Source organism: Zonotrichia albicollis, chromosome 4 (genome assembly GCF_047830755.1).
Source record: "Zonotrichia albicollis isolate bZonAlb1 chromosome 4, bZonAlb1.hap1, whole genome shotgun sequence".
NCBI lineage: Eukaryota > Metazoa > Chordata > Aves > Passeriformes > Passerellidae > Zonotrichia > Zonotrichia albicollis.
Window position 1 is genome coordinate 50,311,429 of NC_133822.1, and position 19,988 is coordinate 50,331,416.

At 38.8% G+C, this 19,988-nt stretch overlaps 1 protein-coding gene across 10 annotated transcripts in view; it reads left to right on the plus strand.

The window, feature by feature from the left end:
* The window catches only part of GRIP1 (glutamate receptor interacting protein 1), a 305,895-nt gene that overhangs the window by 80,311 nt on the left and 205,596 nt on the right, over positions 1–19,988 (plus strand). For 2 of the 10 annotated variants that reach the window (XM_026797159.2, XM_026797181.2), the window contains exon 1: positions 12,381–14,469. The exons of 2 other annotated variants lie outside the window; for them this stretch is intronic. In XM_026797159.2, the coding sequence (XP_026652960.2) occupies positions 14,337–14,469 (133 nt within the window). In that variant the 5' untranslated portion in view covers positions 12,381–14,336. Of the gene's footprint in view, positions 1–12,258; positions 14,470–19,988 lie in introns of those variants that run through there. 6 more of the 10 variants (XM_014271211.3, XM_074539770.1, XM_074539768.1 and 3 more) reach the window with 5 other exon arrangements.

Here is a 19,988-nt window from a genome sequence, read left to right on the forward strand (position 1 = left end):
GAAAGACATCTTGTTTCTTTCAGATGATTACTTCAATCTGTTTATTTTCTATTCTAATCTGCTCCTCCAGAGTGCTTACATTTGGTCTATGATTGGTGATGTCTTGGGATTTATTTGTGACCTAGATAGATAAAAATGGAAATTGCACATAAAGGATTGCATATGCATAATGTATAGAACGTAAAATATTGAGTAGCAGTGGGTCCACATCTTCCAAATTATTTGCTTTCTGATTGGATTCAGTATAGCTTTCAGTTTTGCATTCATCCTGACATAGGCAAACTTTCTTTAAGAGAGTGACATATATTGCATACTTGTGAGAATATTTAGTTAGCACATATGACATCTGTTGTGCTCTGTCTACATGGTTTGCTGTCTTGCTGCTAATTTGACATTATTTAATCATGAGAGATCCAGGTTGGCTGTTCGTTTTTTGGTTTTTTTTTTCCGAGGTGTTGTTTGTTGATTTATTGTTTAAATGTTCTGTTTAATTTTTTAATCTCAGTATTTTCTTGAGTGGAGATTTAATATAAATCATATAAAGATCTTCCTCTCCCACCCTCCATCTGCTTTAAGACTGAAGTTGACCTTTTCAAGTCTTGTATCTCCATGAGTTCTCAAAGATGACAACTAGTGGCTTAGAGACTCTAGAATTAGAACAAGCCCAACTACCATATCTCCAGTTGCAATACTGAGGAAAATCTACCACCTGCAAATGTAGTGGAATTACCAGCAGTTGCTGAGATTTTGTCCAGTAGACACATGTGTTACATCAAAGTGCCATGGGCTGTTTAAATAATCACAGATGACTGATCCTTTATTTTAGATCCACTTTGAAACTACTGGAGGAAGTCTGATTCATATTGGCCATAATTGTGACTGGGAAGAAATTAATTCTCTTTGTGCCTAATGGATGTTGATGTGCCCGTTAAAAATAAATACACATGAGTTTGAAAGAAGGTCTTCACGTAGCTCAAATATTGCATTTTTGCACTTGTGGTCAGGCTATTTGTATAATTTAAGCATAGTTTGGCATAAATTTTTAAGCAAATGTACACAGACATTAGCATAACCCTGTTTCTAAACAACCCCCTGCAACTCCGTGCTGCCACTTTAATACTGTTTCAAGTAATCTGCCTCTTGTCTGCTGGCACATTCACTATCTACTAACTTGCTGAGAGTGTTAAAAATTCTCAAAAATGTTTTCATTTGGTGGATAATTGTCAGTCCATGTGTAACTCCTGGAGTTTGTGTGTTGTGGTATTTGGCCCTTTGAGCTCAGACTGCCATTGCAGGACCAAAAGAGTATGGATGAGTGAGAAATGGAAAGATGCTGGTAGGATGAGCCAGTGATTAACCCATATGCGTAATTTCATTGTTTCAAGGTGCTGGTACCCTTTGTAATTCTCTGATTCACTGTGATCGTAGAATAATTTGGGTTGAAAGAAACCTTAAAGGCCATCTAGTCCACCCTGCCCCTATGTCTGCCATGGGCAGGAACATTTTCAACTAAATAACATTGCTCAGAGCCCTGTCCAGTGGGCCTTTAATGTTTCCAGGGATAGGGCATCCACCACCTCTTTGGGCAGCCTGTGCCAGTGCTTCACCACAAGCATTGTAAAAAAGCTTCCTCCACATATCTAATCTGAACTGATCCTCTTTTAAAACCATTGCCTGTTGTCCTGTTGCAACAGGCCATGCTGAAAAGTCTCTCTGCATCTTTCTTATGGGCCCCTTTGTTCCTGAAAGGCAGCAGTGAGGTCTTCTTGGAGGTGGTTGGCTCAAAGTCAGCTTGGCTCCAGGTCAGCAGTGCTCTACCCAGAGTGCAAGGGCAGGTCCTACTAGCTCAGTCATGACCTGATGTCTCACAGAAATAGGGAATGTTTTTTCACCTTGTGTTTTGTAAATGGCTTGTCTTATGGTTTTCTTGTGATTTTCTCCTCCCTCTGTTTAGAAATACGGATTTTTTGTGGATGTTAACTCACTCTATGGGTTAGCGTCTCATTGCACAAAGATCGAAAGATTCTGAACTTGATCAGCTGAACAATATTGCCAATATAGGACTTCAAAATATTGTACATAGAAAGGGGAAAAATAAGGAGAAGGATAAATTCAAGGAGTTAGTAGGGAAGGGTCTAATTTTATTTGCGTTTTGTCTCTTGAGTTGAACGTCTATAAATTACGTTTTCAAGACTGTGACTTAAATCTTGTCTGCTTTCAAGTTGTACTTAAAGTACAAGTGGACATTCTCATGTACTTTAGTCCAGCAGCTAGTTTTAAAGCACCTTATGATATATCAATAGGCACACAATACCTTCAACAATGTATTTTCAGAAACAATGCTGCCAACTTAATATTGTATCAACTGTTTTCCCTTTCACCTCTTGGAAGTGGCATCAGGGGGGATTCTGGGAAGATTGACTGCATTGGCAGATAGAACCCATCTCATTAAATTGAATTTAAACCCTTGCTTCATGAGCTTAATAGTGATTCATGATTTTTTGTCTTTTCTTCAAGAGGTTATTGAATACACTAGGTAAAATAAAGGATATAAATATTCATAAATCAATCATGTGTTCCCATTAGTAGGTACTTGATTTTAACCCAACTGCTGTACACCCTGTTAAGGAGTATAGACTAGTCTTCCTAAACCAGACAGTTAGACTTTTTGCAAAATTAGTGACAGAAATTCTTCCATTCATTTTGCAAAAAAAATTTTAAAAAGGACACTGTAGCAGGCATCAGTTCTGTGTGCAAATACATTGTGTAAAAGAACTGATATATCTTTAAGCCAGATGTGTAACCTGGATTTTTTCCTCCAACTCTTGCAGGCTTTGGTTTTGCAGATACCTGCCAGGTCTCAACTTTTGGACTTACGAGTAATAGTTGATGAATCAAGGATGTGGCTGCTAAAGACAGGGTCATTCCCAACTGTCCTTTCATGCTACCATTTCCTTTTGGTTGTTGTAAAGTAACCACCAAAGCTTAACATCAGAATCTGACAAAACCCCTTCCTTCTAAGTCACAAAATCATTGAATGGTTTGGGTTGGAAGGGACCTTAAAGATCATGTAGTACCAACCCCCCACCATGGACAGGAATGTTATCCCCTAGATAAGGTTTCTCAGAGCCTCATCCAAGCTTGAACAGGGCAATGTTCAATCCTAAAGTATCAATGCCCTTTGCATAGGGCATCCACTTCAGTCAGTGGAAGTTTTTCCCACTGGCCTCAGTAGATGCCAGTATTCAGAGAAGTTGTTTTTAAAAGTAAGAGTAATCAATATAAACAAATCAACATAATGGCCAAGAGAGAATCTGACCAAGATATTTTGCATTTTAAATCCAAAACCAAACCATGTACAATTTAGATAGAAGCTGTGTCTGTTTTTGACGTGGTGGTGTGCAGCCTGACTTTACTCTTTGCAGAGTCTTTCTGATTTTAAAGTAGCTCTCTCCCTGTGGGGCATCAGTTATTGGGATATTTGTTGGTGGTGTGGAGGTGGTGGATCTTTCAGAGGGGAATAATTTGAGACAAAAAAAGAAGAACATACTTAGAAGCAACCAAGCAGTACTTCAAATTAACTTTTGTTTGCCTTTTATTTTCTTTTTTCTTTCAAGATGCAAAATGCTTATTTTTCAACTTCTTTATTTACAGTAGTTTACAACTCATTAGAGGTCCTAAATCCTTTTCAGAGTTTTGCAGTTCTTATTCAGTTAGTCTTCTTATTTGGTAATTAGACTGAAAAAAAAAAAAGTGATTTGATGTATTCAATAAGATTTGAAGTGGTAATGAATCATTATGTGTTGTAACTGGGCAGGATATTTTTAGGTAGCTAAATCATTAAAAAAGGTATATTATTGGATATATCTGTTTGTTTCATGTAGTGACTGGTGTAGTATATCACTTGCAGTAGGAGTATCAGAAAACAGTAGCTATTCCTTGAAGAAACAGCATTGGAGTTTTTCCTTTAGCTTTCCCTTTAAAAAAATCATCTGAGTAGATTCAGCCCACATGAAAAATCCTGATGAATTTATGGCTGTGTTCTGTAACATTTCATCATCCTCTCACACAAGGCCATATGTTTTCACTGGCTTCCTAAACAGAAAACTTTTGATTTTGACAATGTATTAGCAAAAATAGCATACAGGTTTACTTTTTATGTTTTGGCAGTAAAAGTAAATCTAGGAGTACTACATATATAAATTAGCTTCTTCATTGTTTCAGCATTTTTAATTTCAAAATTGAATTTTTCATGACAGTTCAGACACGTTTCATTAATGCACTTTTAGTGACTCTTAATGATAATGCAGTTTGTAAATGTGATGTAACTTTGCAATTCTGCAAATGTGTAATGATGGGGCTAGCAAAGTGACTTCATCCATCTGTGGAATATTTCAAGGTCACACCTTTATTGGCTACAAGATTTCTAACTAAAAAGACAGAGGATGACAGTACTTACACTTGGATATTGTTTGCTTACTAAGCGTGAAATGAAATTTAACAGTGCAGCATGTCTACATTTGTAAATTTATTGTGGTTGTTTAGACTTCTTGGAAAATGAAATGTCAAGTTATCACTCTTGGCTTCCAGGATGTGATCTTTAGGCCCAGCAGGAAAGTTCACTTTGTAAACTTTTCTTCAAATAAGTGTGACAATAATTTTTAAAAATGTATTTCTTAAGCAAAACATAACTGCATCTGAAGTTAGGATGTGGCAATACCAGCACAGCTGGGAGCATCTGATGCAGCAGCTGCTCATTATCATAGTCCTTGGTACCGCCAGGCATCATGTTCAGCTCAGTGGGACAGTGAGTGAGGTTAAGCTCTTAAAAGATTTCTAGATTGACATCCTGTATCATAGCAGTACAAAAATTGTGTCATCCACACCTGAGCAAGTTGTGCATGAAGCAATTTGCAGGAAAGACAACTCTTAAGAGTAGAGGTTAGGATGGTCAGTTGTAAATACCTGAGACACTGTTTTTTGAGGGATTGAACTCTGACCTAAGAATAAAGAGAAAGGAGAATTGCAAAACAGTTTATTAAGGAATCTTAATTGTCAGTCAATACCACGTGGTACTCTGCACAAAATGGTATAAAATCAGGGAGAATGTGTGAGTGTGTCTACAGAATTGCTTTAGTGCTTCTAAGCAAAATATTGATGATGGGGTAGTCCAAATAACAGTAATTATAAGTCAGTTTGTGAAAGACACATCCTGTCTGAATTTGCATCTTTTAGAACTGTAGATGTATTCTGAGCATCCAGAAGAGTGAAAAGGTTTCTTGGGATATCTGCAATAGTTATGAAATCGTTTGGATTGTGAAGTTTTAGCTGTGTCAGTTTTGCACACCAACTGATAATGATTTAACTGCTGTGGTGTAAAATTTCCTTAGTGTTTTCTTTTATCATTTTGTTAGTGTGGGTGAAAACTGAGGTCTCTCAGTACCTTGGACTCTTGAATCTTGGGGTGATTAATTACAAGTCCTTTTCTGTGACTTTATAATTTACAAGAGGAATGGTATGTATTTCTTGATATGCACGTTTTTAGTCATGTGACCAAATACATAACACGGTATAAAAACTCCAGGAGCTGCGAGTTCATAACCTGCATACCAAGAGAGCAGCAGTGCCTGGAGGTGTGGATCTTACTGAAGAGCACAGGGCCGAGTGTGAGGATGAAAATGATTGTTAACGAGTGTTGTAAAGTGGATGTGTTAGGGATGACTTCTTGAGAACAGCATGGAAAGCATTTGTATTTACCATGGACGAGGAGTGCCACAGAAGAGGAGTGAAGTAAATCCTGGTGTACAAAGTAACTCTAAAGAGAAGTTTGAAAATATTTTGCCTCTTCTGAGTGTCACAGAATGTAAATTCGAAGTAACCTTTCATTTGGGAACTGTCAGCTTTCAAATAGAAGGAACCTCAACCATTCTGTTGCTTCTGAAATGTATGATGAGGTCAAAGATCTCATAGTCTTTATGAGTAAAATCAGAATTATTTGTTACAGCCTTTATTATTACCCTGTAAAGAGTGCAACATTGAACAAGTGATTATATTTAGTCTGACAATTTTATATGGCAAAGTTGTTATTGTAAGAGTGAATTTACAGCAGAAAATGTCAAACTGTATAGCAGAAGTAAATGAGATTCAGAAGATTGGGATGTGATGCTTTTTTTCCCTTTGGTTTGTCTTTTAACATTCAAATACAGGAATGCTGTTCTCATGGAGGACGGAGCAGACAATTTTGAAGTCTGTGCTTTGGCTTTGTCTGTAGTTCCTTTGTTAACATCTTAGCAGCAGCACTAAGCAGATTTTCTCTACTTTTTTGTTATCTTTGAAGTTTTACTTTTTCTGCTCCCCTGGATGGAAAGAGGTAGACTTGAACTAGGAAACAAATTAAAAACTGAACAGCAGAACCTGTTCTGTGCCCTTGGAATGGGGACAGAAGGGAAGTGAAACCTCATACATAAAGAGGTGTCAGCAGCTCTCATTTCCCAAACTGCTGTTTGGCGTGAGAGAGATGAAGCACCACACTAATGTTCAATGGGCCTTGCTACTGAGAGCTGCTGGATGGAAACCTCCATCCTTCAGAGCTATGGAAATGTACTTGGGCCTCATTTCTGTGAGGTTACATGTGAAGTTGTCCTTTTTGCCTTTCAGGTCTTTTTACCGTTCTTTTTACTTTGTATGCTCTGCAGTTTCAGACTGTGTAAAGACAACAGGAATTACTTAAAACTGGATGTGGAGGATATTGAGAGAGAAGGAGAAGGGTTAATTCATCTGGGCAACTGGATTCTTCATTACCATCAGGTTAGCCTGTGCCTCTAGGGCAGTGGAGTCCAGATGGATGGTTTAATTTGCATATATATTTACATAGTCTTTTATTGTAAATTCATGTGATCATAATGAGGAATTTCTCTGTAGTATTTTCTTGACAGTTAAACAGAATTTTCTTCTTGTCAGAGCTCACCTGCAATAAAATCTTTATTTATTTACTACATCTTGACCCTGATAAAACATGGAGCTCAAGATACAGCTCAACTTCCTTTATGCCTGTGGGTTTTTTTCCCCACAGATGCTTCTCCATTATTTCAATTTTATAGTTGCCTCCAGAGTTTTTGTATTTTTCCCTTCAGATTTCTTTCCTGTTGCCCGTCTTCTACTACTTCTAACTGCTCTTGCAGTTTTATTAAACAAATCACAGAAGTTTCTTGTTGCAATAATTGGTTCGTCAGAGAAATGCAAAATATATAACAGGTAGATGTTTTCAATAATGAGACACAACAAGGTTTTTACTGCTCTTCACAACTAAATATTGTTAATAGAAGAGGGGGAACACAGCAAAAAGTCTCTTACATGTCAAGAGATGTTGAATGGTGGATTCTCCTGTGACTGAAATCTCACACAACATATTCAAAGAGGTCTTCCACTGTCAATTAACTGTGAAATCCCACCTTTTGCAACCTTGTTTGATGGCACGCTATAGCTCCTGTGGTCTGCAGCCTAAGAAAATATTTTGATGCTTTTGTTTTAAGAACTTCATTTCATGTATTAGCTAAGTATTTTTGTTCTGGCCAGCTGTAATTTCATAAATTAAATATTCAATCTTTGCAGTGTTCTATGTGCATTTTAATTATTGTCAGAGTTGAAATGTGCAGTTGTTGAAAAATTGAAAATCAGGGAAATATAATGTTGTTTTTACTCAGGGAGGAGTAAAAACCATATCCATATTCCAAACCATATCCATATTCTAAACCCCTTCTTCATATGTATTTCATAGTTGATTTGAGATATTCTTTGTGCATAAAATAGACACATGATGCAAAATCTTGGTAGTGTTCCCTCTAGCCATTTGCTACATTTCTTTAGAAAGATGAGAACACCTTTAATTCAGACTTTCCTAGTCTGAATAGTAAAACTGAACTGTGTTCTAGTTTTACTATTTTATAATTTCAGTCTGCTGCTTTAACCCTGAAGGGGTTTTACATATGGTTGGAATAGTTCTCTGCTTAGCTTTTCTTGAAGAATGATTATTGGTGTCACAAAATATTAAGGAAATTCAAAGTTTTTTTGTACTTAATTTTACCTGAGCAGTATTTCCTTGGTGGTGGTAAAATTAACATTTGTTAATGCGTATGTGTATCTTCTAATTAGCCGCTTACTTAAAGCCAAATAGGCTAGAAAGATGAGAAAAAAAAATATAGAATGTATGCAAACAGCTTTAGCTGAGTTGAAGTGGAAAAAAAAAGTGTTTTTCCCCTGAAGCATACATTCTGCATGAAATTCAACTTGACAAGTGACCCTTTCAAAACAGTGCCACAAAGATTTCTCGGCGTTCTCCATATATGAGAGGCTGTGTTCTTGTATTGTACACACAAGCAGTTCCCTCTAAATGAAAGTAGCTTCTTCCTCTCTCCTTTGTGCTCTATTTTATCCTCATCCTTGTGTTGGCATTCACATCTATGAGCACACTTTTATATGTGAGAAAATTTTGCAAAAAAGCAAAACTACTGGGGATGTTAATACAAAATAACATATATGATCAAATACAATAAAGAACTCAAGTTCTTTATTTATTTCAAAGTACTGAGAATGTGTGTGTGTTCACTTGCAAAAAAAAGGAAAAAAGAGGAAAAAGATTTGGTAGATAATTTAATTTACAGCTAGGTGATGCAAAAGCTGAACTCCAACTCTCAAGTCTTGCATTAATTCAGGAGCAGAGGACAAAAATGGTCTATGATTCTGTGTGAGCAATTAATAACAAGAATGTATGACTTGTGAAACTGAATGTAATGCATTAAAATCAGAGCAAACTGATAATTTAACAGTGTATAACAAGTATTAGATCTTAAAAATAGCACTGTGGATCAGCAGTATTTTATCACCATTCAGTTCTCCTGCAGCAACAATCTAGAAATAGGGCACTGGTTATCCTGCATGTATATAAACTGTCAAATGGGAGAGAGATGCAGTGCAGTATTTCATATGTCTCATGTCTTCATATGTGATGCTCTTTTCAGATGTCTTTAGGAAGAGAAAAAAACTTGTGTTTGGGATCTGGCTTGACAGAGGGGTTTTGGGTGGGGCAGTGGTACCCCAGGGGGTGGTGGGCTGCTGCTAGCTACTGCTCACACACAGTATTGGCTTTGAGCACAGCTCTGCTTCTGTGTATGTGGGCCATATGTTCTTACAGAGTGTAATAGATTGTTGATTACAGGCATTTTATAATTTTCAAATTGATAAGCTCACATTTTGTACCAAGATATTCAGAGCAAAGAGTGGAAAATTGCAGCCTTGACATGAGCAATTGTCGCGTGTGAACAAACATCACTTGAAAAACTAGAAAGACAAGATGATACTGTAAGATAAATAAGGGGAATAGTTCCTTTGTTAGTTATTGGTGGTCTTCAAAAACAATGATAGCAGGTTATCAAAGACATCCCTCAGTTGAAGGAGAAACAGAAGAAATGATTATTTCTTCCTTTTGAGGCTTGCTGTACTTTTATGCTTAGGGGTTTGAGGGAGGTGGGAAAAAACCTGTTTCCTCTATTCAGCCAGCCTCCAAGAGCTGTTTGTATTAATCTTAATTTTTGTATTGTCCATGTATAATTCTGTGGGGTTTTTCCACAAGAGTAACCTGAAGCAGGTAGATCTCTGCAACTGCCATTTCCATGGTTGCCTCCCAATGAGGGGCATTGCTTCCCCCAGCAGGAGACTTTTAGGGCTGCCCAGAGAAGCAGAGGGAGATACAGGAGGGTAGGAGGGTTCATCTGTCTAAACTATTCTTCTTTTAAACAATGAAACATACTGATTAACAGAGTGCAAAATACTGCCCCAAACTATTAATATTTGGTGCCTGTTCCATTCTGTATTTATGATGCAACACATTAGAGAGTCTTGCTTCATGTACAGGCTCTGGTTTCAAAGCATTGTGTTTGCAAGTCCACTCAAATGGAAATACTTGTTAAATATTTACTACTGTTGTGGCTTATCCTTGGATACCAAGATGTTTTTTCTGCTACTTTTCCCAAATACTGGGAAAAGTGCTGTAGAAAAGAAATATGTCACTTTCACAAAATTGTGAAAGTTTACCTTGATAACTATATAGCTAATTTTGTGGAAACAAAATGTTAAATGCAGATATTTTGTATTATGAGAAACCTAATCTTTGCTCTGGGTAGGGTATAAAGGCAAGTTAACGCTTAAATGCTGACATCTGTCTTCTAGAAAATTATCCATGGCTGCAAAAGCATTTATGCTTCAGCTCAACTTTGCAAAAAGGACTGTCTTATTTATGTATGTTTTATTATTGCTGTGAGGTCTTTTCCAGTGAGTCACTGACATGAGAGAGATCCAGTTTGATGGAGCTTCTCCTTAATGTAAACAAATTAATTATGAGAATGGAGTATGCAAATATTACCTAATTGGTGCCACTTGGCAAAATTTTTGTTATGCCAATCATGCTGGAGACAACATGACAATCCTTGCTTCTTCTGAGGAGTCCCCTTGGAAATGGTAATAGGATGCTTGCTTTGATTGGAGTAGGCAGAAAAGATGAGCCAAAGAGCTTCAGACATATTTACATTGCAACTTTCTGTTGTGGCTTTAAAACACCAGAAAATTGATTCTCCAAATTCTAGTTCAGAGACCGCTTCAGAATATAAACCAACATCTAATTTTATGCCCTCGGGGCATAATTATCCTATTCTCTTTGTCATTAAGGATGAAACTCATTGTCATTTTGGATGTTTTGCATTTTAAAAATTTGAAAGACAGTATTTGTTTCTTTCTCTGCTTGTCCTGTCCAATCAATACACCTTTCTGAAACTGCCGTATGCCTCTATTAGTTTCTGCTTTTTTATTTCTTTTCAAGGTTCAAAGAATCATGTTCATTAGGAAATGAGTTCTTCACCACAAGAAGCTGCAGAAGGGTGAATCCTGAGCAATGGGGGAAGCAGTAGTTAAGCTGTTTATTTATTTTTTTCCTACAGTGTTTATGAAACTGAGTTATCTGTGTATACCTTTGAAAGTAGGACTGTGATTAAATATTTACAGGTATGGCATGAGGAGTAGCTAATGAATGTCTCCAGCATTTTCAGCAAACAGTAGCAGTGGTATGTAATGCATATGAAACAAAAATTTCCTTGAGAAATCTTACTAGTGTAGTAAAGCACTTAATGCTCCGATTTGTATTAATATATAACAACAATGTCCTCAGTTAAGGTATTTCCTTCTCTTTAAATTTCCCCAAATACCACAGTATTTTAGGTCAGAGAAAATCCAATCAAAAGCTTAGTTTGCTCTGTTTTTTTTTAAATATGTAAAAATTCTGAAATTGTGTGTCTGCTGTTTGCATTCTTGTAAAAGGGAATGGCTGTATGATTTACATGCTGGCAGGATTGTCAGTTCGTGTGTTAGAAACTGCAGGCCTGCTTCTGCATCTTCAGCATAGGAGATGGAGCCTGGTTTGTGTAGAGAGTAGTTGGTGGTGGGAGAGAGTGAAGTGCAGCAGAGCTTGAACCTGCTCTTCATGTGTGAGGAGAGCTTGTGCTCCCCCTCAAGCCCTTCATACTTTACGCACAACATGGGTGGGAGCTATTACCATGAGCACTGGCCAGTAATACCATTTGGTGCATGATTTTCTGCTTTACTGTAGCAGCCATATAGCTGCGTGATGCACCTCATGAGCACGAGAGAGAGGGGGAAGCCCATTGCACAAGGGAATAATATACTTTCCAAAGCTGAAAATTTGCCCAGTTCTCTCTATTGGTTCTCTCTAGACAGTGGTCAGGTAGTTGATGTCCTGCACCTGCTGCTTGTGTTGCTGCTTCAGATCATTTGGCTGCTCCCATATCTGCTTCTTTGTTGTATTTTCCTTGTTATGGATTGGTCTGAAGTCTCCCTGGGGTCTGCTGAGGACTAGGGAAACTGCTTCTGCTGCACTATGTTAAGCAACAGAGGCAGTGGAAAAGGTTGTATTAAAAGCCAAGTGTGTCTGCTTATTCCAGTTTTCAGCTTTCATTTAGAAGACAGTTTAAAAGCCAGAAAGTTTTACATTTTCTCCTTGTTAAAAAGCTTTGTAATTTTTAATTGAACGTAATAATTTAACTTCATGGAGCAGTGGTGGCTGCAAGACTTCTTGACTGTTTCTGACACCTACAAATACCTTTTTCACATCTGTCGGAGGGAGAATCCTCAACAGGGGCAACAAACCAACATTTCCCTCTCTGAAAAGAGAGAGTCCTGCCTCTGCTGTAGGCTACATCTTTGGTTTTCATGTTTTGTGGCAGTAATGTTTTTGCTGCTTGGTGGCAGAGTGCAGGAAAGGTGCAAGTTGAAGCCTTCAAAACATACAGTGATCCCTTCCTAAAGTCATAGGTGAAGTTTCTTTGGCTTTTTAAATTTTGGTAATATGCCTGTAATACTCCTCTAAGGTCTTTACTATTTGAAAGTTGAAAGCTGTGTGATAAAACCAGACTTGTAATGAAACACAACCTCCTTATAGAAGTTTTACTAAAAATAGTTCTGGTGGTGCCCTGGGGGTGTTCATCAGCTAGCGACAGCGACTGCATTTTCACAGCGGGCAAGCAGGGCTGGTGAGGTCAAGGAGGATGAGTCTGTATTCCTGTGGGGAGCTTGGCAGGAACATCCAGGGATTTTTGAGCTTTTACGGATAAAACGAGCGTGGGTTTGTGACAATATTGTTTTAAAATACCTGGAAAGCTGGAACAAGCCCAAAAGAATTCCATCTTTCAGTGTGTGTGTTTTAGGATCCCCAGGCATCAGGTCTAGTTGACCTCTACTTATAACTTTCATGTGTTTCAAAACTAGAAAATCCCAACTTAATACTGATTAATCTCTGCATTCTTCTTAAAAGCAGAATTGGTAAGTTACAATCCTGGTTTTTGCTTTACTTCTTCTTTTCGTCTTTTGAAAACATTGCCCTGGTTTACTCTTTGCAGAATGACTCACTGACATGTCTGCATCACCAAAAACTAATCCCTGCTCTGCATGCTCTCCCTTTTCCAGACGATGAACCTGTAAAATCTGTTTTACAGGAAGACTTTCTGACTTCCTTATGCTCTTAAGTGGAAAATGGTATCTCTTGGGAGCCTGTATGCAAGTGACCATGTTCAGCACATAGTTTGACTGAGGTGACTGCTTGATCCCTGACTTGTGCCAGTGGACAGGAGAAGTCCTGCTGGACTAGGGAACCTGAGGACAGTGAAAAGCCCCTGACAGATGTCAGCATGTTAGCAGTCAAGCAGTCACTGCTTTTGTTTTTGTGCGGGAGGGAAACTTCATAAGAAACACGGATGAAATTCCAGCCTTATCTTAGGGAATGCATGTGGATTTCAGGCATGCAGCAAGAGAAAAAAGCCAGCACCTTTTCAGGCTTTTTGCTTCTCTCACCCTGTGCAAAGGATATTCTGCTGCACCTTAATTTTAAAGTTTTTTGAACTCTGCTGGGATTTGAAATGAGTATTGTCACAGTGTGCTTGTGATGTCGCTTCCTTTGTTTGCCTATTGCCATATACCCTGGCCAGCTCTGTAGGAGACCTGTCTGGAGTGCCTTTTAATGTTTAGATCTAGCAGTGATTAGAATACACTAATGCCCAGTGGGTATATGTGTCATTTTTTAACAGCTGCCGAGCTTTCTCCCTGCTGCTCCAATTAACGCATTCGGCGCACACTTGCCAGTGAGTGGGCTGTGTGTATGGATTAAACCACTTTGCTCTTTATTCATCCAGTGTATGAGATGCCAGAAATGGATTGGCATGTTTCCTGTTCTTACAGCAAATGAAATCAAACGTGCTCCTGAGCCTTTGCCCGGGTACATAGAAGGGCAGCATTTAACTGGCAAATGGAAACCTGTTTTGCTGTGAGATATGGTTCAGTCCATTGACTAACATCTATCCCCGCCTCCCAGCCCCTCTTCAAATGATGGAGACACAGGATAGGGAGCTCTCAGTGCTAGGCTTCCCCTTGCTGACAAGCAGGTCTTTTCAACTTTGCCCTCTGCTGCTTAATAATAGCTGGAGATCCTGAAATTCTCCTTTTGCTTCAATGTATGCCTCCTGTATTTATTTTCAGGTTGAAATATTCCAGTCAGTAGATTTGATAAAGTGTGTCTGTTTGTACCCCTTTTTTAAAAAAAAGGGAAAACAATATGCTTCCTAGTCAGAGCTGAGATAAGGGAGGGGTTGTTTAATGGTAGCGGAGCGGCTGGTGGGAGCCGCAGCTCTGCTCCGGTGCCTGCGGTTGATTCATGCTGGGACAGCTCTTTGTGAAGCTGAGGGCGAAGGGGGCTGCCGGCTGGGGCTGTGAGTGAGGAGGAGATGGAACGCTTCTTGGGCTTTGTCAAGCAGATACGAAGATCGAGGAGAAGAAAAGGCAAAAAGTACCGGCCAGAGGAGGATTACCACGAGGGCTATGAGGATGTGTACTATTATGCCTCAGAACATTTTCGAAGTAAGTATTTTGCATAACCTCATTTTCCTTTGGCTGTGATAAATGTTACGTTCTTAAGATGTTTAAACTCCAGAAATGCAAGCAATATTCCTCCCTTGCTAGAACCTGAGCCTCATGTATGTATTAAAGTCAGTTCCTGTGAGAGCTCTTGCTGGCTCTGCTGCTGATGAACAATACAAAGCATCTGAAGTGGCACAGAAGCTCTCAAAGTAAAGAGGGTCTGTCTGCAGACTCTGGTGAGATTTCAGATGCAGTTAATCCAGTCTGACTGCTGGAAACCTTTTGTTAAAACACTGTTGAGAAGCGAGTAGGGTGGCAATAGCCCTTGTAGAGTGTCTTTAGAAGGCTGTGTGGATATTTTTAAAGCACTACAGAGGTAGCGAGCACTCATTTGTAAGCTGAAGTTGATGAATAATGTTTGCTATTGAGGGAGAGTCAGTTTACTAAGCCTCTGCTGTGACCTGGTCTTTTCAGTAGTGAGTAAATTGAGTGGGCTGGTTCTCACTGCAGGTCCAGGACCACTGCTGGAGAATTAAGTGGGGATTTTTTCTGCTGGCACTTGCGTGATGGCACTCAGCAGCTCTGCCAAAACCAAAATAAGCCACCTGCTTAGAAATCCCTGTGCAAAGTGTATGCTGGACCCTGCAGCTTCTTAGAGTTTGTCCGCTGTGCCTGTCAGGTATCAGAGCTGCCAGTCTGCCGTGGTCTTCTGGAGAAGAGGATGTGCCCAGAGGCACCCACAGGGAGGGTGGGAAGGAGGGAACCACACACAGCCTCTGCCTGGGGTCTTGTGTGGCACTGTCAGGGCAATGTGGTGGCAGTATGAGCATAATTCAGCCATGAGCAGAAATTGCCTGTTTGTGCTGTTTTGGCCACTGGTTTGGGACCTTTGCAGTGAAACTGTGCCTTGTTGGGCTGCTGAAGTTAGATGCATTTTTGTTGTTCTGTACCATGTGAGTGACTGTCAGCATCTTTTTTCCTTCATTTCCACATTGCTGAAATAAATCATAAGAACCGTACATTTGTTTTAAGATAGAATGATAAATGTGATTGTGCCTTACAGCACCAGAGAACTGCTATCTTGTGGAAAACTAGGAAACAAGAGTTGTCCTTATTGGCATTCTCCCGGTGCACCATGCTTGCCTATCTCTTAAAGACAATCAGTGTAGGGTGCTTGATTGTTTACTGGGCTTCTACTTGATACAAATTTGTTTGCTTTCAATTTTTAAGAAAACCTATTGTGCTGATAATTTTAAACAGTACAACCTACCTATGTTGTTAAGAGGGAGTTCTTGCAAGGAGAAGACCTATTTGGGAGGCAATGCAGTAATAATGGGTGACGTTGTGGCATGAAGCCTGCTGCACAAAATCTACTACACAAGAACTAAAAAATTTAAATCTGTTTAGCACTGAGAATTTTGAAGGTGATATATGTTAGGGAAAGTACATAACTTCTCCTTGCTTTAATATGTAAATCAAAAGAATGTGTCAAAGCCGTATGTCAAAATATTTCCCTAGCTGATTGTTGTTGTTGAAGATCCTGTAAAGAGGAAAGCAAAGCCCCTCCAAAAACTGTCAACTGTAATAAGGGTTTCTTGACTGATGATTTATGAATTATAAACTCTTAACTTAATGTATGGCACTAAGATTGAGCCAAATATCTAATAGGTTTTTCCTTTTACTCTACTTAGATAACAGAAGAATAGTACATACTTCAGTTTGTGGAGGTCATAAGTATTTCAGACTGGATGAAATGTGTGTCACATTTTGAAGTGATGTTTAGAGCAGTGTTCAAGTACTCAGATTGAATTGAACTCAAAATAGCACACAGCCCTATGGAGCTGGATGCACAAGGAGTTGGTAAAAATAGTTCTTGTTTGCAGCAATCTCACAGATTTGATTGGGGTTGCAGAAGAGTTAATGATTTTATGAGTCACATGGTGACAAGGTAATTGAGTACCTCTTGCTCAAGCTGTAGAGATGTTAATTGATCCTGAGGATGAGGAATGCAGGACAACTGTTTTTTATTTTACAATGATTGTATGTTGCTAGTTTGCTGTTAACTGGATGTGCATGTGTGGGGGGGGTTGTTCTTCACCTACCACAGATCTTGTCACGTCAGTACAGTAAAATCTCAGCTTTCATAGAAAGTAAAGTATTTGTTGAAGCCTGCAAGAAAAAAAGGTTTGGTAACCTGAGTAGAGGATATTGCAGGCTTTGAAAACACAATAAAAATAATATTTAAAAGAAACAACTAAAATTTGTTTAAACTTATTTCTTTCATCTTAATAACTGTTATATGGTTATTGGAATCTGGAGATTTTCATTAATTGACTTCAGGTCTTGAGTATTTCTGTTTTACAGAAGTATTTCTGTTTTCCACTCTTTTCCTGAGATCTGGATAGCCCCAGTGCCTCAGGTTCATCATGGGTGTGATGCCCATGTCCAGACAGACTCTGTCATCACAGGGCTATGGCCCCGTGTCAGTTTGCAAGCCAGCCTTGGTGATAAAGGAAGCTGCTGTGTTTGAGCTTTATTGCTGGGGCAGGCGGTGTCAACTTCCCCATTCAGGGTTTTCTGAGTGAAACAAAAGTGGTTGCAAGTGATTTTGTCTCTGCTTCCACTGCTAAGACTTCCCATGTGACAATAGCAATATTTTCAATTTTGGTAACATTCACACAGTCGTTAGGTAAGGGTCTACCCACATGCTGCTTCTCTTGCTTTTTCATCTTCTTTAACACGCATAGGTGTTAAAATTGCTGAAAAATTGTTGGGTTTTTTTAAAGCAATTGGTCATTGCATCTAGTGTAGTTTTATATTTCATGACATCCATCCTCTTGCAGAGAATTGCTTGATTTTTGATGAGGTGTGTGTGTGTTTTGGAGATGATCCCATTTATCTGCTATCTTGTACATCGTGGTTGCTAGTGAAAGTGTTCTTTCTGGTGAAGCCAAGTGGAGGAGAAGAATTACATACTATGCTCATTTTATAGACAAGCAAACTAGTAGGAGTAGGTAAAAAAAGAAGACTGTTAGCAGCTCTTCAGCCTCCCATGAAGTTATTTATGTTTTCTAAGCCCATAAGACACATGCATATATTAAAATCTTATTTTACCCCTTTTATGGTTTATATTAGTTAAAACGTGTAAGTCTGGGGATGAGACTTGTGTTTGTAGATGTTTAGTCTGTTTGAATAGTAGCTTTAGCTGCATTCTGTTGTTTATATAATTAAGATACAATAAATGGGTGTTGTTTTTTGTGCTGCAGTAGTGTGATACAGTCTGTTAGTGTGGCACCAAGACCTGAGGCTGTGGGGTTCCCTGCAGGACTGGAGCAATGCATCTCTTCTTGCCAGGCAGGTGTGTGCTGGTTTTGGTGAAATATTTTCATTTTTTGTGAAACAGACCACAAAAGCCTAGTTTTGTTTTTTACTTAAAACTGTCATGCAACAGCCAGTTTTAAGTTTGTTAGTAATAGGATTGCTTTTTAAAATGACCCTTTGTGGCTCTTCTACAAGTGGCCCTTAGGCTCCTGGGGCAGCACAGAGCATGGACAGTAAAACATTGCCTTGGAGTTACTTGAGGGAAAAGAACTTATTTATTTGAAGGCACCGAAATAATGAGACCTGAGTTATATAATTCTTTGCATGAAGTGGAAACACTTCTCCCTGCGAGCAATTTTGAGTGTACAATTTCTTTCGTTTTATCTGTGCTACTTTTCTTTCATTTACTTTCCAGTCCTATTCTTTACTGAATAACTAAAGATCCTGATTGTCCCTGCTCAAGAAATTTACACATTCTAACTCTTCCTCTTCTTACAGTGGCTACTGTTATAAGGCTGTACCTTAGTGTTTTAGAGAATTTGGTACCCTTTATGTTTTAGTGTGTCTAGAATATATGATGTTCACATTCAGACACAGAAATTCAGAGATCTGGGCTTCCTACTTCCTGAAATGATGTGTAAGTCCTTGGTTTTAATCATGGCTTTGTCAGTTTACATCATGAACATGTAGTGATGTGATTGTTTTTTCCCTGTGGATATTGTGAAGTGAATGAAATACCAGGTTTTATGAACTAAAAGAAAGAGATAGAAGCAACTACTGAGGTGTCAGTTTTAATATCGGCCTTCAGTTCCAGTGGAAGACTTGAAACAATTAGTAGAACGAAGAAAGAAACAATATAAGTCCCCTGCTGACGAGATTATAAACATTTATTGAATGATTGCTGTGTTTTGTTAGCAGGGCTTGACAGGAGCTGTCATTAATCATCATCATGAATATAAACACACCTGTTTTATAGTTATTATTTCTGTAAGACAAATGTGGTGGTACTCATCATATGTACAGAAATTATTGGGAATTTTGTGTAGTGTTTTTCAGCAGAAAAGCACAGGGGTTGTGCTGTGACTGGGTACTGGGGCTGACGATGACTGCACGGCTGATGACCCAGGCCCCTTAATGCTACTGATTTTGTTCAGGGGGTTTTCTAGTTACCCTCTGAAACCCAGGAATGATACACAAATCAGCATTCTGAGGACTCATAGTCCAGATTTAAAAAGCAGCAAAACTAAGGGTGCTTCTCGGAACTTTATTTGGCCCCTCATTAAAGAGTCCTTAATGAAGGACCTGCTCAGTTTTGCTGTAGTGCTGGTGTGGTAGAGGCTGCACCAAATCCCATCAGGGCTCACCTCCCGTTTTCCTCACTTGGGAGCATGAACTTGCAGATGTCTGCCACCAGTTGCTGTAGCCAAGGGGGGTTTGGTTTGTATATACAGAAATTACATAAGCCTCAGTAGTCTGAAAATCCAGCCATAAGGCATCTCAGACTTCAGCCTTTCCATTCTTGCATACCTTTGATGATAATCTCCCTGTACTCTGGTTCTCTGCCTATGAGATCGGGTTAATCATTCCTCTCCTTCACAGATATGCTGTGGAAATAAATTAGTGTTTGCTAAGCTAGCAAATGCTACAGTGATGAGCACCACAGAAGAACTTGGGGAGAAATGAATGTCTGACCAGAGAGAAGGTCTTGAATAGTGGGTGGAAATTAAGGTATGGAATTACACTTTGACCAATGAGGGGAAAACAAGGTCTGAAACAATTCATGAGGTAGTTAATATAATTTCTTTTGAACATTAAATGAAATGAGGTTTCATGAAATAAGTAGATCAGGTAATTAAAGATTGTGTTGTGATGCATATGCAAAAGCAGGCCAAGTTTAGAAATTCTTAAATCTGGATCTTGCAGTTTGCCTTTTTAATGGTTTGTGTATGTGTGCACATGCATGCTGTAGAGAACATGGAGCCGACAGTTCTGGGGTTTAGCATGCCATGGAAATTTTATAACAACATGTTATGGATATAATATTTGCTATAAATGAACCAAAATCTCCTTGAAGTTAAGAAGCAGAAGTTAATTCTGATGAGTGGCCTTAGGATCTGATCACGTGTATCACTTCAGTGCATTCTGTAGTAACAGTCCTTGTGCTGACACTGTGAGGGAGCACTGTGGGCAGCTATGGG